The following is a 22,228-nucleotide window of genomic DNA, read 5'->3' as shown; positions in this document are numbered from 1 at the left end:
GATACAGATTTTGCATTATTAATTCAGAGGGAACATGTAATCAATCTGCTATGTTTATAGCAGCAAGGGGCAGGTTCCAAGTAGCACAATTAAAAACCAGAAACTTTGTAACACAAACGTACATACTGTATGAACGGCACAGCTGTTCCAGGTGTTCCTCTGTGTAACTCGGCTTCTTGGAAATTGGCTTTTGATGAAGAGGCTGTGTGTTTACATGACCCCAGTTGTCAGACCAGTTTTCAGTGAGACCAAGTTACTTGAACCTGAAGAACAAACACTGCAGCGTGACAGCTCTGTTAAAGGGACTTTGACAAAAGGTCAGAAGTTGATTAGTCTGGTGCCTGTCAGACAAACAATAGTATCCTCATTTACTCTGATTGCTCCATTGATTTAAAAATGCAGATTACCTGCAGCCATGACCGGCTACAACACAGAAGAGGATTAGGAGTCTTCTTCTAAATACACTAAAACTTCAAAATATAAGTTTAAAGTGAGAAATGTGACTTTACTTCTTAGAAATATGAGAACATGAGTTTTATTTAGTGGCCCTAATCCTCCTCTATGACAAGCTTGACACACAAATCTCTTCTTGACACAAGTGTGTCACTAACGCACACTGCAGCACCATGTTATTATTGCACAAATTACACATAAAAATTACAAGATTGAAAGATGCTTTTATTTATCTAAGCGACATAATTTTCCATCCACATTTATGAGTCCAAAAAAAGATGACGTCCACAAATTACCACCTGATGCCTGTTATAGCCTTCTTGGAGCGTTTTTATATACAAATCTACATATACAATTACTTCAGATTGATATATGACGTCCATAATTGACAAGTTGATGGTGCCCATCCTTTGGAGTGGCAAACAAATAAAAGGTTATAACCTTTAGTGATAATATCTCACAAATCCTTTCACATTATGAGAATTGTTTTTTTCCCCCCTCATATTTACTATAAAAAAAAAAAAAGCATGATCATGTAGAAAGCAGTGAAAAACAAACTGTGCCGAGTCCTTCAAAAGTACAAACAAGACCTGCAGAAAAAGGAAAGGCTTAGAGGCAATGAAGCATAAAATACTATGTACAATTAAAGCTGCAAGCAGCATTGCGGGCCCTCGCGCACCTTGCGATCCGTGGGGTCATCGCAGTCTTCTCTCCTATGCTCTTGTCTCCTATACTCTCCTGTCCTACGCTCTCCTCTTATTTCCACAGAGATACAACGAACACATGTTTACAACCAAACTTTCCTGCTACCAGTAGGTGGCGCTATGACCGTATCATCCTATTAGCATATATGTCTGTTCAGACTCGGGTCCATAGCAGTACTGTAAGATTTGGTCCACATTGCATAAAGTATATGGGTAGTACTGCATAAAACACAGCGAGTTCCTTTGTAATGGCGAACGGTCAACTTTGAGGCCACTCCCCCGCCACACGGTAATACTTTTGAAAGAGTTTTGGAATGCATCTATTCCCTATGGTGTCCTGAGTAGACACAGTGAATTTCAGCTCAATTGCATGAAGTATGTGAGGCGTGAAAAGTTTTGAAGCAGGGTCAAAAATAGGCAAACAATTGCCACAAAAGTCAAAATGGCGGACTTCCTGTTGGGTTTGGAGGCGGGGTCCAAGAGACTTTTTTGTGCGTCTTGGGGTGATACACATGTGTGCTAATTTTCATGAACCTGTGTCAAACTGGCCAGCGGGGCTACACATTAGAGCAAAAAATACAGGGAGTTCCTTCGTAATGGCGAATGGTCAACTTTGAGGCCACGCCCCCACCACACCGTAAGACCTTTGTAAGAGTTTTGGAATGCGTCTATTCCCTGTGGTGTCCTGAGTAGACACAGTGAATTTCAGCTCAATTGCATGAAGTATGTGAGGCGTGAAAAGTTTTGAAGCAGGGTCACAAATAGGCAAAAAATGGCCACAAAAGTCAAAATGGCGGACTTCCTGTTGGGTTTGGAGGGGGGGTCCAAGAGACTTTTTTGTGCGTCTTGGGGTGATACACATGTGTGCTAATTCTCATGATCCTGTGTCAAACTGGCCAGCGGGGCTACGCATTAGGGCAATAAATACAGTGAGTTCCTTTGTAATGGCGAATGGTCAACTTTGAGGCCACGCCCCCGCCACACCGTCAGACTTTTGTAAGAGTTTTTGAATGCGTCTATTCCCTATGGTGTCCTGAGTGGACACAGTGAGTTTTAGCTCATTTGGATGAAGTATGCGAGGCGTGAAAAGTTTTGCAGGAGGGTCACAAATCGCCAAAAATTAACAGAAATTTCAAAATGGCGGACTTCCTGTTGGGTTTGGAGGCGGGGTCCAAGAGACTTTTTTGTGCGTCTTGGGGTGATACACATGTGTGCTAATTTTCATGAACCTGTGTCAAACTGGCCAGCGGGGCTACACATTAGAGCAAAAAATACAGGGAGTTCCTTTGTAATGGCGAATGGTCAACTTTGAGGCCACGCCCCCACCACACCGTAAGACCTTTGTAAGAGTTTTGGAATGCGTCTATTCCCTGTGGTGTCCTGAGTAGACACAGTGAATTTCAGCTCAATTGCATGAAGTATGTGAGGCGTGAAAAGTTTTGAAGCAGGGTCACAAATAGGCAAAAAATGGCCACAAAAGTCAAAATGGCGGACTTCCTGTTGGGTTTGGAGGGGGGGTCCAAGAGACTTTTTTGTGCGTCTTGGGGTGATACACATGTGTGCTAATTCTCATGATCCTGTGTCAAACTGGCCAGCGGGGCTACGCATTAGGGCAATAAATACAGTGAGTTCCTTTGTAATGGCGAATGGTCAACTTTGAGGCCACGCCCCCGCCACACCGTCAGACTTTTGTAAGAGTTTTTGAATGCGTCTATTCCCTATGGTGTCCTGAGTGGACACAGTGAGTTTTAGCTCATTTGGATGAAGTATGCAAGGCGTGAAAAGTTTTGCAGGAGGGTCACAAATCGCCAAAAATTAACAGAAATTTCAAAATGGCGGACTTCCTGTTGGGTTTGGAGGGGGGGTCCAAGAGACTTTTTTGTGCATCTTGGGGTGATACACATGTGTACCAATTTTCATGACCCTACTCAAAACAGGCCAGGGGGGCAGGCAGAAAAACCTATGAAAACACAACATTTTGTGTAGCCAGTAGGTGGCGCTCTGTCAAAGCCTCAATATTGTTGTATAGATGTGTTTAGGGTCAGACTCTGATCATACATGTGACATTTCGTACAGATCGGACAGAAAACGAAGAAGTTATAGAGACTTTCTGTGTCCTCAGAAATGGTCAAACTTTGAGGCCACGCCCCGGCCACACCGTAAGACTTTTGTAAGAGTTTTGGAATGCGTCTATTCCCTATGGTGTCCTGAGTGGACACGGCGAATTTCAGCTCAATCCATTGAAGTATGCGAGGCGTGAAAAGTTTGGCAGCAGGGTCACACATCGCCAAAAATGGCCACAAACCTTCAAATGGCGGACTTCCTGTTGGGTTTGGAGGGGGGGTCCAAGAGACTTTTTTGTGCGTCTTGAGGTGATACATATGTGTGCCAATTTTCATAATCCTGTGTCAAACCGGCCAGAGGGGCTACGCGTTGGGGGCGCTATAGAGCCATTTTTATATGTGCATTTCAAAAGTCAGCAAATTTCAAAATTTTTCGGGCGAATGAATTTTTCTACCAAGTTTGGTGAGTTTTTGGGCATGTTAAGGCCTCCAAAAATGCGATCTCGGAGGGGGAAAAAAAAAAAAAAAAAAAAAAAATAATAATCCTAAGGGTTTCAATAGGGCTCTTGCACCATTCGGTGCTCGGGCCCTAATAAAAAGCACAACCTACTATGTAGGTTTCGGGGGTTGATTCCTGAACGGGCAGACGCTGACGGGCATGCTCGCCGCTGGAGTTGTCTTCTTTGTGAGCTGTGCTCTACTGACTGGTTACTGCTACGTCGAGAGTAGGAGTAAGGTAAGAGTGAAATTCACAGAGGATGCTGTATCATAAATACAATATATTGTGACCACTCAGAGCCGGTCTACTGAGCACTCTGAATGGTGAGCTGTTGAGTTTTTTTACAGTCCAATGTTGCTGTGACAAGTGGCAGTGTGTCAGATGCCGGAGACCGCTTGGCTGTTATAATCAGTGGACTCCATTTTCAGGATGTAAGGGATAATGCTGTCGATCTGCACATTGCCAATGAGCCCGGCGAAAAACAGCTCCTCAGTGACAGCTGCACTTATCAGCCTGAGGGCGGGAAGACGCAGCAACAGCTTGGATAACCTGGGAGCAATGAGGGGGAAAGGAGAGGAGACATAAAAATATAAACATGCAGCAAGTACATCTGTGATGGGATGAGATCTGTCCTGCTTGATGGAGCAAATCTGTACCAGTGTAAAATTACTGAAAGCCTACAAACCGATAAGAGTCTTCAGGGTAGGTCCTGGTTACGTAGTCCTGCAGCTCCATGTAGGCCTTCTCCTGGAATACCTCTATTTGTGGGGTGTTGTCTATGCCTGGGTGATCTGGCAGGAAACAGAGCGTTCACATTGTGAGACAGGAGCATATATAAAAAAACCTGTATTCTTGACGTTCTGTTTATATTTCCATCAGAACCAAATGTCACACATAATGCATTCGACAATCAAAGACCGGGACAATTCATTGCGCTTTTTTTCAGCTGTGGTGATTTGTCGAATTGTTAAGAGTTTGCGTTTCAGATGCAGGGTGGATTCAGATTAACAAACAAAACAAACATGAGGCAATTTCTATTGTGCCAAGTGGCCAGTTGTTTACGTACCAGGACTAAATAGAACGATGGCTTTGAGGTAGGCGTATTCATAAGAGTCTGGGGCCAGCTTGGCCATGCTGTTACAAAACTCTTGCATCCTCCAGATGTGCTCCATTACTATTTTTACTCTGTCTGGAGACAGCTTCTCTGTAGGGGACAAAAAAGACAAGCCTATTGGAGTATACTTTTCTATATATGTAAGTGTGGTTAAATATAAAAGTCTGCATAATCGTTTCACTGTTCTGAGAAATGAACTCGATGATAAGATCTTGCAGGCAGCCAAGAACAGGGCACTCCTACCTTCCTGTAAGCTGGTCTGCAGATGGTTGATAATGGCACTTAAGATGGTACCAACATTCATAATGCTGGAACACTGTGCCAGACCCAGGGCAAAAAGTTCATTCCAGCAGGCTTTCATCAAGTTAATGTCATTGTCTTGACCTCTACAAAATGAAATTATTTTAAATGTACAAATGCCGTCACACTCCAATGCCACTAATTAAAAATTGTATGTATGAAACAATGACAACTCTTACCCAAGGGTTTGAAAGGCAGGTATCGAGCGTGCCCAGTGCATAGAGAGAAAAAGTAGCCGGGAAGCCGACTCGCAGATGTAGTTGACATTGAGGTACTCTGGTACAGGCAAAGGCATCATAAGCTATAGGAAACAGAGAGGGGACATGATTGGTAATCAGAACTTCAGAATGTACGTGCAGGCTTTCTTAGAAAGGGTTGTACTTTACCTTGAAAGGGATGTGGCTTTCGGAAAGCAGAGATCCCTCCAGCTCCACCACGGGGCCTGACTGGTCACCTGACATCAGCTGCATTGTGGCTTCCAAGGAGTCTCCTCCTGAGCCATCACCATGGTGTAGGACTTTAGCCAGGGAGTCAAATGCTCTATAGGTGCACACAACAGAAGCACGCAAAAGGTTCACATTGCAAAATTCACTATATATATATATATATATATACACATATATACACACACACACATATATATATATGTGTGTATATATATATATAATTTTTATTTTTGTTTTTTTCCAATACAGTACAATTACAAAATACGATTACACAATTCATCTCAAAACCAAAAAAAGGGAATGGGCTGAAGCATCTAGCTTATCTTTGCCTATCCCTAATCACCCCAAAAAGTCAGCCAAACATAGATTTTACTAAATTAAATCACATACATCATTTACCTTTCGGTTTTCCTTTTACATTTCCTTGTAGTTATCAATTAACTTATATTTTAAAGATTTTCTGAACTTTAACAAAGAACTGCTTGTTTTAAAATGATCATCAAGCTCATTCCACAATTTTGTGCCTAAAACAGAAATACATCTACTCTTGACATTAGTTCTTACTTTAAGTCTCTCAAAAATAAATAAACCACTTAAATTATAATGCCCATCTCTGATTTTAAATAACTTTTGTAGGCTAAACGGAAGATTATATATATATATATATATATAAAATATTTTTTGTAGTCTTGAAAAAAGAAACAGCGCAACAGCTGACAGAGCATATTTTGATTGACTAAGGGTGAATCCAATTAAGCTTCTAAGATGGGAGTCAGAAACCACATGGCCCTACAGGAAATTCTATTAAAGCATCAGGACACAGTGGAAAAAATCTGCCCCAAGGTTTCCTACTTAGTCAGACCTCCAGTGTATGCATCTGCTTACTCAGAAACAACAGCTGGTCACTATCAAAGATCCATAACTTCTTATATATATATTATATAACTCTCACCTCGTGATATCACTTGCAGTTTGTTCATCTCCTTGGATGTCTGTCATTGAGCTGTCACCATTGCTAAGTGTTTCAGCTCCAATCAGATCATTACCGCTGTCACTCGCCTCCCTGGTCTTACTGAGGTGGGCAAGAGATGTCACTACATTTGCCAGAGTACCGAGGTCACCTTGAGAGTTGTCATCCTGTATGGGGAACAGTAAATACATGTTATCTATAATAAAAGAACAGCAGCTTGCAACCGAACTACTTAAAAAAACACACTCTATATTTCTGTATTAAAGCTCAGAAGGACATTTGATGGTTAATTATATAATCAAATCACACTACAGTGTTACCTTGTCTGGAGATACTGGAATCAAGATGGTGTCTCCCATTTTGGAGAAGCTTTGTTGCATATTGAGCAACATGCTTGACTCAAGCACACTTGTAGACCTGAAAGTTAAGATTTGACATACCACAATATATTATTCTTCATTGTAAAATCACAATGAGTGACAATTAGAATTGGATGTGCTTAACATGTGAGTTTTTGTTGAATCTAGACAAACATTTCACTATGCACTGTACTATGTACAACTGTGAATGTGACAAATAAAGTCGATTTGCTTCTTATAAGTTTTGAAAAGTTACAGTCTTACATAACTATCAAACATGGGGAAGAAGTGCTGACTCTTAAAAGACATGTACCGGGCAGTTTCCTTGTCAGAGACGAAAGTGGGCGTAGCAGCCAGAGGGCTACATAGGTTCTTGCGGATGTAGATCTTTTCAGTGGAGGCTGCACAGTTGCTGGATTTCTCTCTGCCGGTCATTTCAACAGGCTTCCTCTCACACTGCACAGCTTAGAGAGAACAAACACATTTTTAACCCTCAGTCGAACCACAAATGTGCATCTAATGTCCATCCACTACAATCTCTTACAGTCCTGCTTCATGCCCAGAGCTATGCAGCGCTGCAGTCGACAGTACTGGCAGCGATTTCGGTGCAGCTTGTTGATGGCACATTCTCCTGAACCCCTGCATGTGTACACCAGGTTCTTCCTTATGCTGCGTTTGAAGAAGCCCTTACAGCCTTCACAGCTTACAGCTCCATAATGACGTCCTGAGAAAAGAAGTAAAAAACAAAAAAAGGAGGTCAGGTTAGAAAGTGTGCGTGTGTTATAGAAGAAAAACAACAAACAAACTGAAGCCCTACCTGAGGCCTTATCTCCACAGACGACACAGTACTCCACCACAGGCTTGACAATAGTCTGGTCAGAACCGTCTGTCACAAACTGACAAACAACCCGAGATCATAAAATATGTTAGTACATATAAACATAGCAATTCATTCAGACTGACGAAACATGCTCAAGCTTGAGTCATAAGACCTTTCAGTAATTTGTTTATCACAACTGGCAGGAAGAAGTCACCAATATCTTCAGGCGATACCTGAATCTGCTGCCCAGCCAGCTCAGGGGAGGCAAACAGCAGCTGGTTGACCACTGAACTGTCTGGAGTAGTCAGAATGACCTTGTTGGGGGTGCCCTCCTGCTTGGCCAGAATCACTTTCCCGCCAGGGGAATAATCAGCATTTGCTAGGATAAACTGCTGCTTTGCGGGGGAAGATGACTCGAGTGCTGTGACGATCTGGATCTTCTGTCCAGTATGCTGATCGGTGACAATCTATTACAAATTAAATCAAAACGGGAGAAATGCTGACAATACATACAGAAAATATTAGATGCTGTTGGTTAAATGTATATGAAAGTTATGAACCAGTCTGGCAGCCTCTTGTACTGGAAGGGCTGATGAATTACCTGGATTCTGTGTCCCAAAGCCATGTTGTTGTCTGTTGACACAAGCTGAATCTTTTGGGTCTGTCCATCCATTTTGATACTGCACACACCTTCTTCCACTGCCTTTCACATCAGCACCCCATGAGGCACACACACACCTACAGGTTTGAACATATGCTTTATGTTTTTGTCTTAGAGAAGCACATTTTTGGGGCAAAAAAACTAATTTCAGAAGAATGGACATACCGTATTACTGTAATCAATCACGTTAACAGGCGCTACTCTTAACTAAATATCACCTAAAATATCAACATTAGTCTATAGATGTAACCATGTTTATACACCGAGTTGTGTGGAGGGACGAGGAAATGATACACAGGTAGTTATAAATAGTCAGCATCGCACACGAAACAGGAGTCAGACTGAAACTTGAAAACGTGAAACGTTCTCTTCCGTCTAGGCAGGACGTATTTCGTATTTCGTTATTAGACCTTTATTCCGAAACTGTGTTGTTAGCAAAGAAATAAACAGACAGTGGCTTAAATAAACAACACGTCAAATATAATCACAAACATTTGATTATCCCCTATGACAACAATAAAGCGTCCTACTAACTAAATGTTAGTTTGTGGCCTGTGCTAAGTAATCACGCCGGGGCTAGCTCGAAAATGTTCTAATGGTGGCCTGGTTATAAAATACAGCTTATTCTCACTGTAAGGTTCGAACAAATGAGCGGTAAAGACACCGGGTAAACACAGACAAGCTCCTGACAGCCAAGTGTTTAAAATCGATACGGAAGATAAAGGTATTTCTTTTCCTGTGGGTGAAAGGTCAACATTGAAGGGTTAAAGCGTGCTAGGGTTCAGGGCCCAGGATGCCGAATAGCAGAACGAGCGGCGCGACTTCTGCTTGAGAACTACACAAAACCCTTATTAATCCTGGCAAAGGACGTTCATGTCAGCCGATTGTTTAGCGAAGTAGATTTCGCTTTACTCAGACGACACACTACTGCCGTAATTAGTCTTAAATCAAAGATGTTATGGCTTTATTTCCCGGAGTCTAGTTAGCAACGCTAGCAGAGCAGCTAACATCAGTAAACAGCAATACGGTTAGCCGACGCGGCTAAGACTGTTAGCTAACTAGCATGTCTGTTAACATTATCACCGTAGCCAACGCAATACTAATAACTACACGGAGAAACGCACGCAAGCTAGAGAATCGACTATGCGGTCGCGTATGAATTTCAACCATATTGGGTACTTGCCAAAGTTTATTTTTATGCGGCGAGCTCCAGATGACAGTGCTAACAAGCTAAGTTAGCTGTTTGCTAACTGTAAGCTAATGGCAGCTTCCCTCTTGTAGACCCACTGAACACTCCCTTCCTTCCTGTGTCACCGACCAGTCTCTTACATGGACCCCTCATGTGTCCACGTTAGTAAATATTTCTTACCTTTCGAGAAGCTGGTAGGTCAGATAACGTATTGTCTTCTAAAATTAATATTTTAAGTGTTTGCTGCAGTTGGTGGGAGGGTCAGAGTTCGTGACCTTTTTTCATAAATAAATAACCGCACATGCGCAGTTTGACAACTGCAATTCTTCCCTGATTTGTGACTGATGGTGAAGGTGTATTGTTGTTTACACGTGGGCTTAATTTTACGCTGCAAAAATAAGATATCTGTGGCAACACATTGCAGAATATATGTATATCTGTTGATTTTTCCAAGATTATACGGTAATAAAGACAACTATTCAGATATGGATCTCTACAATGCAATTTCTCCATTGTGGGACTAATAAAGGTTTCTTATTTCTTAATCTACGCTGGACATATATCATACACAGTAATGATCACAGTGACCATATATGAGCATATTGGAATTTTGATGTTATTTCTACACATTGGTAATATTTGTCATTTATCAATTTTAATTAAAACACCTCCACGTTCTTTTCACATTTTTAATGGGCAGCCAAAATTGACCATGACAAAAAAGCAACAGTAAAACCAAAATTATTGACATATCGACAGATTTTAAGCAGTAAAAATGCATTGCACGGAAATGTGATTACATTTTTATAATCATCATATTTACATGGGATATACGTCTTATAAGATTTAATGTATGTACATCACTTAAGTGCAAAAAAAACCCAAAACAATATGATACAGTTATGTTCAAAAAGTGAATATCACCCCAAAACACCGTCAAGACTCTAGGTGAGATTCACAGTAACAAATTGTCCTAATAATGCAAAGTGAAAGTCTATTACACAAGCATGAAGAGTGCACAATGTGTGGAGAGAAGATCATTCCCAAACAACAACAAATATCTACATGATTTGTTCAGATCTTTTTACTTAATGTCAATCAAATCTTAATTCATACATTATGGTAACAGGGATGTGCCACTGAGATTTTCATAAATCAAATGTTTATGCAGCTTATCGTGCAATAATTCCTAATAGATCAGTTTTGATAGGAAATGATTAATTTTAAAATACAAATGTAACATTCATGTTAAAAAAAAAAAAAATCTGATTAAAAAAAAATACAAAATAAAACAGAACCTTTGTTTTTTTGTAGTCTCCGGATGTGTTTTGCAGAATTCTGAGAGTATTGAGGTAAAACATTTCCAAACAAGAAGGCAGTAAAGCAGACATTATAGCACGGTAGCCTCTTTAAAAGACTCGATCCATCTGTTGAAGAAAAACAAAATATTAGTGTTTTTTTTAATGTGTAATAAGAAATGACGTCCTTATTTTTTACTCTACCTTTGGGCTGTTTGGATGTCATCAGCTTTAAAAATGTAGTAAAGTGTTTTTTTGTGGTAGAGCTTAAACTGCAACTTCTGGGAATCATTCAGCACAAATCCTAACAGGGGCTGACTCTCTAATGCTGCAACATCCTGCATTAAAGAAATGATAAGTTTAGATGGATGTGTGATCAGTCCCATATGGTCCAAGTTATCATGTGGTACAGAGCGTTTACTTATGGAAATGTGGAAAAGCTCACCTCGCTTGCGGCGTATGTGTACAGGACCTTGTCTTTGATGACAAACCACAGCCTCTTCCATTGCTTTTTATTGCCCTTTGACCTTTGCAGGTACCCGCTCATGGAGGAGGTGTTTGTGCTGGCTGACACCTGAAACAAGAAAAAAAAACAAAAAAAAACATGATGACTTTTCCGGTCATTGTACACAAGCAACACACCCACAGCAGCAGTTACCTCTTTGAGGGCTGCTGGGATCTTCTTCTGCCTCCTGGAGAAAGCAAAAGTAGCTCTGCCTCCAGGAGACACGGCTGATGTCAAGGCCCTTTCATCTGAACACAAGCATGCAGCAGTTTGAATACACTTATAAATATGAGAAGTGATATGTGCTGGATGGCAAACGACAATGACTTACTTTTCTGCTGCTGAAGGACGATGAAACACTGGTCACACACACGAGCTAACTGGTTCTTTAGATATTCAAGGCCGTGTTTGTTAGAAGAACAAGACTGGCACACCACCTAGTGGGACGGTAAAGCATTAAAACTGGCGTTTGTATGCTCTTTAGGACACAAACACATGCTAATTTGAGATGACACAGCTAAGATGGAGCCCAGAAGTTCCTAGAATTCAACTCGTTGGTACAATCTTCTCAAGAAATTTTCAGAAATTGCATTTCTTATTCAGATCTGAGTCCTTTTTTATGTCACCTCACCTTTCCACACGCACGGCAGTGATGTCTCCTCCATGTGCGGGTGAACTTAGAGGTGCAGATCATGCACATGGTGGTCCGTGGGTCAGGGATCCATATGGGGGCTTTGGATCCCAAAGGAGCACCATCATCATCAGTCCCCAGCTCTCCCTTCATTTATTAACAGGAGTGTTAGCTCATTGCTAGTCAAAGCTAATCACAGAGTGCCTTTATTTCTACTGATACATAATAATGAATAATATTAAGGCTTAAGTAACAACAACTGGAGCCAAAACTCTTTTCTCGTCTCTGTGTGCACTCTGTTCTCATCTTATGAACGGCTCATACACTGTAAAAACATGCAGTGTGTTTTTGTTGCCATCTTACCTCATCTGGAGGCTTGCCGGATATAAAAGTAATTTTCTTCTTGATGTAGTCACTGATTGCAGCGGAAATAACCTCAAGCCACTCATCTCGCTCTGTGGCTGAACTACAGGAAGGGAAAGTGTAAGTACTCATCTACACAGTATTCACACATCTATGCAATGCCAGGAAGCATTATCACAATAATCAGAATGGAGGAAGACATGGTTTCTTATCTTTTCCTCCTGATTATTACCTCGCAGACAGAATGAAAGAGCGCTCCACGCTCTCGATGTTCAGCTCGTTCTGGTTGGCCTCCTGGCTTGGTTTGCTAACCTGTAATCATTATCATTGTGTGAATAGTGATGCCGGTGTACAGCTCATGGTGTGATCATATATCTATGACAATCTGAGAAGGAAATAAGAGCAGTAAGGAGTAAGAAGTTCTCACCTTCATCCCAGCCAGTGACAGCATGTTGTTGAGCTTGTACTGGCCCTGAACAGGAGTGGTGTACAGCAATATGTCGTTACACTAAAAGGAAAATGACAGAGAAACATGATTTTTATTCTAATACACAGCAGAGGAATAATAATAATCACATAATAGTCATAAGAGAAAATAGGATAGGAGGTTTGTGCTGTACCAGGAAGAACATTCTTGGCTGCATGACCTTCCTGGATAGCTTCATTAGCACACCCTCTTTCAGGAAGACCTGGAGCACAAACGTGTCACAAGGAGGGATTTAATTAACAAGCATAAGGAAATGTGTTTTTAATTATCATTTTATTTAATAGTATGAGCATGACGGAGTGTCTGAGCACGAGTACAAATCAGTATAAAGACCCATATAATGTTGATTAGCCTTACCCGCCCAGGTTGGACTATCTCATGGTGGCCGATCAGACGACACTGCACCTGCATCAACTTCTGGAAGTTATCCTGAGGCACAATAAGAGGACATGAGCGACGGGCATGGTGCATTTCATTCATCCACATGTGTCTGTTCAGAATTCTGGGCTCACCCCTTGTTTCATGATGTCATTTGCATGATTGGCCACCTCCTTCACTAAAGCCAGGGCAGCTGAGTGGAGAAAATGTGTAATTATTGTATATATATACATATATATATATAGTATACAGACGTGGACAGACGTGGACATTGGGTTTACCTTGAGTGTCCTTGTAATCATCTGAGTTTTCAGACAGATTTTTCAGATAATCTGGAACAAAAATCACAAACATTTTAGATTCAGGATCCATCATCTATTAACCTGCTTTGTCCTGCAGTGCAGGGCAAGAGATTCAGGAACACCAGAGCAATTGAACAAATGGAAAGTAATTTGAGTCTTTAGTGCTCGGTGTTGTGTAGTACATTCCTGGAATAATTCACAGAATAAAACCCTAGATAAAAAGGTCTCCAGGTACTTACATAATGCAATTATACAAGAGTGACGTGAGGAACATTCTTCACATTTTGGCACTCAGGAATCGACCCTATTCCATTATACTCATGAAACACTAAGCTCACTCATGTTAGAGCTCATGTTATGTCACCAAATCTGATTTGGCTTGCACTTGCAAAAATCTTATTACATGGGGATTGAAGAAAAAAAAAAAAGACAAACATTCCAAACTACTTGTTAGTTTCTGGACACCAGAGGGCAGCAGGAGGCCTGTGGTCATACAGCAGGAGCTCAAAAAATAAATACAATGACGTATTTAAATAATAAAAAGATGTGTTTAATGTACCTGTGAGCAGTAGCTGATACTGGGGAATTCTCTGAACAGGCTTCAGTAAATAATGCTTCAGAGCCAAGTTGGCACAGCGTGGGCTCGCCTTGTTAAAAAAAAAAAAAAAAATGACACAGTCACATTCAAACACACGATCACAGAGAGAGCGAGAATACAGGCTGAGCAGAAGCCATTACCTCAAACTCCCGTACTACAGCACCGAACGCCGGGTTCTTCTTACTCTGCTCTTCCAGCAGAGCCACATTCTTGTCAAACTCGCGGATGTAGGTGGAATACATCTTCAGATAGGGCCCTTTCTTCAGGAAAATATCAGCTAGCTGCGCATTCTCATCCCTGCATACGAAACAGAGTAGAATGAAATGCGTAATACAGCAAAGTAATTGGTAATGTGATACTATTATACTATAGATGTGTGCATATTTTTAGTTCTTATTCAGTCACAAGAGCATTGCTGAAGCTGACACTGATGTTGTGGTCTGACTTCAGTTATCTGGACTAATATTAGGGCTGTTAACTTGTACTACTTTAAAAAAAATCTGCACACTTGTGATTTAGTTCCAAACCAAAACATACAAAAAACAATATCACCACCTGACAGGACTTATTTTTATGATAAATAATGGATTGGAATTGCCAGTACTCATCCTACGTACAGCTCATTTAGGGGTCTTTGGTGCATGCTGTGTTCATATTTCAGTTGAACAGCATCTGAATTTGTATTATTTTTGCCATGTGTGATTTGATAGTGAATCAAACTCTATAAAATGCCAAATCATGCCTTTACTCAAAATGACCAAAACACACAAAAGCTCTTTGTACCATGTGGCCAGTCTCTGCTTCAGCTCTATCAGGAGGTTTTTGTTGAGTTCATAGAGCTGTGGGAGGTAGTACAGGATCCGGCTGAGAAGACGCTCCTCAATCACAGGTTTCCCGTTCTGACGAGACGCTTTGGACACCGAATCACGGAAGTCCTGCCGACAGACAGTCACAGTCAATTTCAGGCACACAGAGTACTGTATGTTATGAAGTGATTCTTTTTAGTTTGACGATGCAGTGAAGATTTATATCATGGGATCTACAAGCATCACGCTCCTAACACCATTAACCTAAATGGTTAGGATGGAGGAAAGAGGAAAACTGCTGTCTCATAATATACACACACCTGGCTCACATTAAGTATTCTTAAATTTTTCCAGATACAATGAATCAGGACCATAATGAGAAGAGCTGGGGGCCCTGAGAGTGCTGTTCCTGCCTCTCGTTCTGATGATGTGGAGTCTTTCTGGTGGTTTATGGGGACACATGGCACATAAAACTAAAGCTTACACACAGAATGCCCAGTAGAGAGCTCCTGGTGGTAAGCGTGTTGGTCTCCTCCTACTCTAACAGCTGACAGTGAGGTAGTTCATGAGGAAATGAGATAAGAAAAGATTAGAGTGCAGCCATGGCTGTCAGCTGTGAGAGGGTATCTTTAATAACAAGTTAAAATTCAGCCTCCCTCCAAATCATGGCCCAGACAGCAAACACACACACAGAAAACTTCAAGCCAAACTGAGAAAACAACGTCACTTCAACACTATCTGACTGTTCTTCATTACTGGACACCCTTCCTCAGCAGTCTACAGAGACCCGACCACTTCCTGTCGACGCTCTGCTCTGAGGAGTCATTGCTCATGACTCAGTCCCACTACGTTGATATTGCGTGACCTTCTCAAACATCTGCTCATGATCTTCTTCTTCTTATTTTTGGAAAAACTAAAGATGTTAACAGAAACGTGCCTTGATGTAACTCAACAACACCGCAAACATGAATCAACAATGTTCTGTAACAATAACTCATAAATCAGTGTATCACACATGTCCAGCTGTTTTTCATTCAAGCCAACACAACTCAATGATATGACTGTTCTGATTAGCAACTATCACAACTATAGCCGATACATTGACATGTATACTGCTAACACCTGCCACCATCATCAGGTCAGTGTTTTAATTAGTCAGGTAGCTTGGTTTATATATAATACCTGCATTAAATAATAAGCAGTCCAACCCATCACTGACATGGTCCATAACTGTCATTCAAGCCACTATTAAGTTCCACTGTGACTGTGTGCATAATGATAACATTTTGGCGATGATTAGATTCAATCATAATAAAAACAAAACATCATTATGTGCAGAGAAACTAAAAAGGGAAGCAAGCAATGGTTAAAAGTCAGACTAATGATGGCCTGAAAACAGGTACTTCTGTTTCCTTCACAGTGTCATGTTGTGACAGGGAAGTTCAGCAGTGGAACCAGCCCTTCATACGCTGTTTTGTGGTTTTTGAGGCATTACAGATGAAATTTCTGAAAACAACACTACTCTGTTTAATCCTGCTGAGGTGTAGTGTTACCACCGGATCGTACTGCTGCTGAAAGTCTGGGGGGAAAACCATGAGGAATGTGGAGACTGAGGGGAGTTATCCTGCATGGGGTGTGCCCCAACGGCTAACATAATAGGATACATATGGAGAATGTGGGCTCTGACAGTAGACCAGCACTACATCAAAAAATGTTGACGATAACAACAGCAGCCTCTGCTATTAACACAGAGCCTGTTTGTAAGTCGAGGAAACGACCCCCTAATGTGAAATATGTGAGGTACTCACAATATGAAGCAGCTTCAGGACGTCAACAAACCTAGATGAATAAAACATGGAGAAACTTATAATCAGGTTACAGTGGTCAGGTGTTTTCTTACATAAAAATACATGAAATATTCTCTATATCTGCAATGTATAGGTGGGGAGAACATTATTTAATATATAAGAGTAAAGAGTTACTGTATATTTGCCTTGTAATACATATTTTAAATATCAACAACCTTTGGTAAAAACATGAAACTGAGAAAATCAAATCAAACGATTGAAATTCGTTCGAAAACCAAACTGAAGTGAAAGCAAAGTTCAAACTGAAATGCAACCATGACAGCTGGTTGTGCACACAAAAACAACGTCCTTCACATAATACACAGGTGTTGTGCTAAACACCCTCTCCAGGGGAAACCTGTTGATGGTTACGGTACATTCGGGGATTGTCCAGAGCAATAGTTAACACTGTTTCTGAATGAGACACTGGTGTTTCATCTGAGCACCACAAAGGACACTCCTTTCATCTAAAACAAATGAAAACTTATTGCCAGGTATCTGAACGGCTTTGCAAAGAAAAATAAAGAACTCCTCCTCTTACACACTCTCAGAAGTCATGATTTCTGTGGCGATGTGGTGTATTTTGCTTTTCTTTTGTCCTCTCTGCACCTAAAAAACAAAGTGAAAAGGCACAAAATTTGAATTTTATCTGAGCAGCTTCACATGCCTCCATCATCCATCCAGGCAGAAATTCCACTAGTTTTGTGGTTGTGTTATGTCATAAGGTCCAAGGGAAAAAAAAGCTATCTCTGACATCTAGAGATAAAATCCTTGGAACATGACTCCAGGAAATATTTCTCACCGTGCTCTCCTCTGTCTGCTCATGGTCGCCTTTGCTTGAGACGGAGCTGCTGTCATCCTCGTCTTCCTCATTCGAGGTGGTGGCCACGATGTCGTCGTCCGAGGTGGCCTCGATCGAAGGAGCTACCTCCTCATCGACGGAGCTTCTGTGAAACAGAAACAGGTGGTCAGATAGGGTCACAGATGCCTGAGCATGAACACATTGTGCAGGTGGTTTCCACACTCAGAAGTAGCCTAAGAAGGCATTTATTAAATAACACTGTGGATGCAGCACATGACGACACATTTTATACACATGACACAACATAGTGATAATGTTATCAACCATCATGCAGTTTGTTCATTTGTCCTTGCAGCTTTAAACGACTGCATGTGAGTAACGAGAAGGAAGCTTCCCCAAAGATGTACCGCATATCTAACATGCCACAATTCTCTGAGGGACATCTGAACCAGCGGCACCTCCCAGACACAAACTGCAGAAAACGAAATGAGGCAAGCACAAACACTGTAAATACTGTGGGGGTCTACTATGGTCTGTTTACTGTTGCACTTCACTGTGGCTGCTTGTGAGCTGCTCAGCGTCATTTAAGCATGTGACTGTCGCACAGTTTGAACCTACACTAAGCTTGTATGTAGACAAAGTGTACACTTACACAAACTGTAATCCTCCTTCAACTGACTTCTGCTTAGTGGTCATTCATAACACAATGCTTGGACTCTGGGGGGGTCATGCAACTCAGACATACTTCCAAATATAACAAGTGAATTGACACAGGAGTAGTTTGGTGCCCATCTAGTGCTCACATGATCAAAGATGTTTTACCAACAATATACACCATTAAACGCTGTGACATTGGTGATGTTTTCTTGATCTGTACACACAGTACATGCACACACACACGCACAAAATCAGAAGTATGACTGTATTCCTGTGTCAAAACGTCTGCCTTTTTACTACCGGAAAAAAGTTTGTGCTGTTGTATGAGTATGCAGAGTGCGTAAAATTCGGTCACCTCACAACACTGTGACAGGGACAGGAGGAGCTGTGAGATGGAGGATTGTGGGTAAGAATAGCACCAGAAAAGTATGTTGGCTTGCATCCCACAAAACGTGACACTACAGAGAACGACGATATTCAAGAGTCAAAAACAACCAATCAATAATCTGACCGACCCGGAAAAAAAAAGAGGAACATGAATAAAATGTGCAGTGCACAAACGTGGCAAATACCAAAACAAAGAGAAGCCTCTACACCCACAACCACTATTTACACACACTCGTATATACTCTTCCCTTCTAGGTTAAAGGTTGTTTATGTTGCCTGTCATAACAACCTGCTGTCTTATAACCTGTAAGGTGGACTCAAAGTTATTAGGTCAACTTATCAACACCTGTGCAAACCACGTGCCACCAGAACTGGTCAAACTCCCCAGACAGGAATCTGTCACAATAGACACATTGTGTGGCTTTCTGTGATCTTCCCCTTTCAGTAATGTCATTAACTACATATCTTACAGATGAATTATTCTGTAAAGCAGCACGAGGGCAACCGAACAGCTGTTGATGAGACGTATTGAGAGATCTACCTGTCATTGTCAGGTGTTGGTGTCAGATCTGGGCTTCTTATCAGGGACATATATGGCTCCTGTTCCTCATAAATGCCGTCATCATTGTAGAGCGAGTCCTGCCAGGGTGGAAGCTGCGGGAAGGAGTCCTGAGAAGCCGGCCCACCTTTTAACACCTGCACATTCTCATAGTCTGGTATCTCTTCATAGTAAGAGATGTTCTCATAGTGTTGTAGTCCAGTATCAAATTCATCACCATCCACGCTCTGCTCTACTCCAATGAGTGGGCAGGAGGACTTGCGCTCAGCCCTGAAGTGCTCGGGGAAGTTTGGAGATTCCTCTTGGTTCTTGTGAACACTTCCACTTTGGCCTCCCTTCACTATTAGCTTCGGTAACATCTTCACTGAGAGCTTCAAGTCCAGCAGTTTGCGGAAGGAGTTTCTCCTTGGGCCGTCTGAGCGAATGATGTCTGCAGTAGAGAAGGACTTTGCTTTCTGTTTGTTCAGGCTGGAGCGAGAAGGCTTACCGAGTCCAGATGTTATGAGGGTTCTATTAGAATTTGGAGGCAACGGCAGCTCCCTCATTACTCTGTCATTCAAAACACAATCATCTGGTTTACCCACTTCTCCCTCTTCAGATAGTTCCTCCTTCTGAGTCATTGCCATAAGTCTGCTGTGTCTCTGGGGCTTCTTTGGTGGTACTTTAAGTGTCCCATTCACCTCTGCTACCTCAACACTGACAGGAGACTGGTTGAGATTCAGATTATCTGGTCCTTCTTTCTGCATCTCTTCATCTTCGTCGTCAACAGACATCTCGATCGCTGGGCTACGGTGCCCACCCAGATTCTCCTCCTCCACATCCTCCTGTGGAACAGAGGTCGGTACTTTCTCGAGTTCTGACAGAAAAGGTTTTTTCCTGGGCGGAGGTGCTGGTGGGGCACTGCCTGGACTTGACAGAAAAATTGGTTTCTTGTTTTCACTATCAGGTACACTGACAGACGGGGATGAGCTGCCCTTCCCCTCTGATGACAAGATCGCCTCTTTGACGTTTATTTCCCCCCCTTTCTGGTTGAACGCCTCTTCCCTATCCTCCACCTTTTCCTGGCCAGCTGTCCTGGGTTTCCGTGGTACAGGGGCAGGCTTCTTAGGGGCTGCTGGGACTGGTTTGTTTTGGGTTTGCTCTGAGCCAAGAACATCTTCCTCTGGTACAGGTATTACGTTAGCATTTACCTCATCGCTCCATGTTCTGTGAGGAAGACATGGCCTGACGGTCACCTCTGTGTTGAGATTTCTGTCAGCAGTAAGAGTCTCCTGAAGAGGTTTCTGGTTAGTGAGGTGTGTGTTGCTGGACGAAGTGTTGATCACAGGGCACTTGCTGTTATCCAGGGTGTGTCCAGACGAAGGGACAGTGTTTCTGTTTTCTTCTTTTTTGGCCTTGTGCAGTGTTTTTAAGTCCGTTTGGTCTCTGCTTGTTGATGTGTTCCTGATGCACATGCAGTTTTCCTGACTACACAGGCAAATGGGAATAACATAATCCCAGTCAGGTTTTTTGTTCTCTTGTTGTACTCCATTGTGGGAGTTAAGAAGAGACACAGCCCGGGGTGTTTCTGATGCAGACGTTTGGTGGGGGCTCTTGGAACGGGGCGGATTGGATTCAGCAGAAGTCAGTTTTGAGAGGCAAGGTTTGGGTGCCAGCGCTGGTTTAACCCTCTTCTGAGTGCCAGGCGATGGACATGAGAGGCCCTCTCTTTTGGGGATTGGTGAAGACAGACCTGACCTCTGGCGGTGTTCCAGCTTTGGTTTAGGGGCCAGGGGTGGCTTGTGCATGCCTGAGGAGACCAAATGAAAAGAGAAAACATGAGACATCATCAAGTTATTTCCTCTGAATCACATGCAAAAACCACACGATTGTGGCTCTAATCTGACTGCCATGTATGAAGTAAATTCTAATATACACATGTCCAGCAGCTTGGCAGATGTTGCATTAATAAGAAGTCACTATTTACACCCACTTTGTAGCACTGATCCTAACCGACTAAGAGCTTAATGTAAACCTGCTGTAAAGTACTACACCACTGCTCTACGGGGGGTTCAAATATCACATGGCTTTTTTTTGCCACTCAGGACAACAGCGTGGTAATCCGACTAATGGCTCATGTCAACAGGCAGAGGAGGAGGAGGAGGAGGAGCGTTGGAGATGAAGAGACAATCTGAGGAGGGGGATGCAGGGAAAAGAGACATGCAACAAACTGTCACATCTAGCTGCTGTCGCCTACAAATCTCTAAATATGTTAACCTGGTGACAGGAAGGAATGTTTTTTTTTACTTTATGTTTCCTTCTTCAGGAAGTTATCACAGATGACTAATGTGATAAATATGGACGCTGCAGGTTATGTGTGAATGACGCACAGGTGAAGACAAAATAAATAAATGTGTTTACTTTGTTGTTTTTTCTAATTTACTAATTAAACAGACAGCAAACTTTACACTGTACACCACATCTGCTCAATTCTTTATGTGTAGGCTTAGTTTTATAAATAAATACCTGAACCTAGTGTTTTCTAACAGCACTGGCTAATATTTAACCAGAAAAGTCGACGAGAAGCCAGACTCTTACCTGAGTTCATCATCTCTTGTTGTTGTTTTGGTCCTTCTGAGTAAATTAGTGCTGCATCAACACACCCTTCATGTCCGGGAACATTTGACCAGTTATCGGTCAAAAAACAGACATTTTCTTTACGTCTAGTTCGAGCAACACTTGCAATCCTGCTGCAAACAAATGATTCTGACTGGAGACGCACCGGCTCCTGCTGCTGCTGCCGCCGCCTGCCTGTTTCACGAACCAATCACCTTCTGTTTGCTACAAAACTCTCCACTAGGGGTCCTCAAAGTGCCGGAATCAATACAAAAAAAGTTCATCTGAAAGTTTGTAACCACATACAAAGTACACAAAGTCTGACAAGCAAGACAGACTTGCAGCTCCTCTTAGATCAGCATGTGTTCAGTATGGCTCATCACTGCCTCTGACACCAAGCTTTCCACGCACATCATCATTTCTAATATTAGCCTG

The 22,228-nt window shown here is 42.0% G+C and overlaps 2 protein-coding genes across 3 annotated transcripts; both read right to left on the bottom strand.

Annotated features, from left to right (window-relative positions):
- Positions 1-3,817: 3,817 nt before the first annotated feature.
- Positions 3,818-9,709, bottom strand: nr2c1 (nuclear receptor subfamily 2, group C, member 1). Its single transcript, XM_028430622.1, has 14 exons — positions 9,573-9,709; positions 8,330-8,466; positions 7,962-8,195; positions 7,726-7,804; positions 7,453-7,632; positions 7,222-7,372; positions 6,870-6,966; positions 6,532-6,716; positions 5,520-5,673; positions 5,313-5,434; positions 5,077-5,219; positions 4,786-4,923; positions 4,405-4,510; positions 3,818-4,268 (listed from the first exon to the last, which is right to left on the bottom strand). Exons 2-14 carry the CDS (start codon positions 8,399-8,401, stop codon positions 4,097-4,099), a joined length of 1,833 nt encoding a protein of 610 aa, XP_028286423.1. The 5' UTR covers positions 8,402-8,466; positions 9,573-9,709; the 3' UTR covers positions 3,818-4,096.
- A 560-nt stretch (positions 9,710-10,269) lies between these two features.
- LOC114451771 (FYVE, RhoGEF and PH domain-containing protein 6-like) lies at positions 10,270-22,097 on the bottom strand. 2 transcript variants are annotated; one of them, XM_028430621.1, is made up of 21 exons: positions 21,776-22,097; positions 19,181-20,987; positions 17,596-17,737; positions 17,335-17,402; positions 16,755-16,785; positions 14,924-15,075; positions 14,281-14,437; positions 14,102-14,189; positions 13,522-13,572; positions 13,375-13,433; positions 13,220-13,291; positions 12,996-13,064; positions 12,803-12,883; positions 12,608-12,687; positions 12,376-12,478; positions 12,013-12,159; positions 11,713-11,818; positions 11,535-11,629; positions 11,322-11,450; positions 11,081-11,214; positions 10,270-11,005 (listed from the first exon to the last, which is right to left on the bottom strand). In XM_028430621.1, the coding sequence occupies exons 1-21, from the start codon at positions 21,786-21,788 to the stop codon at positions 10,969-10,971; spliced, it is 3,621 nt and encodes a 1,206-aa protein (XP_028286422.1). In that variant the 5' UTR covers positions 21,789-22,097; the 3' UTR covers positions 10,270-10,968. The 2 variants fall into 2 exon arrangements, with proteins under 2 accessions (XP_028286422.1, XP_028286420.1); XM_028430619.1 differs by having other exon boundaries at positions 17,596-17,740; positions 21,776-22,096.
- Between the last annotated feature and the right edge of the window lie 131 nt (positions 22,098-22,228).

The sequence above is a fragment of the Parambassis ranga genome, chromosome 19 (assembly GCF_900634625.1).
Source record: "Parambassis ranga chromosome 19, fParRan2.1, whole genome shotgun sequence".
NCBI classification, from domain to species: domain Eukaryota; kingdom Metazoa; phylum Chordata; class Actinopteri; family Ambassidae; genus Parambassis; species Parambassis ranga.
The sequence above is the reverse complement of the archived record's forward strand: the minus strand, read 5'-3'. Positions and strand labels throughout refer to the sequence as shown.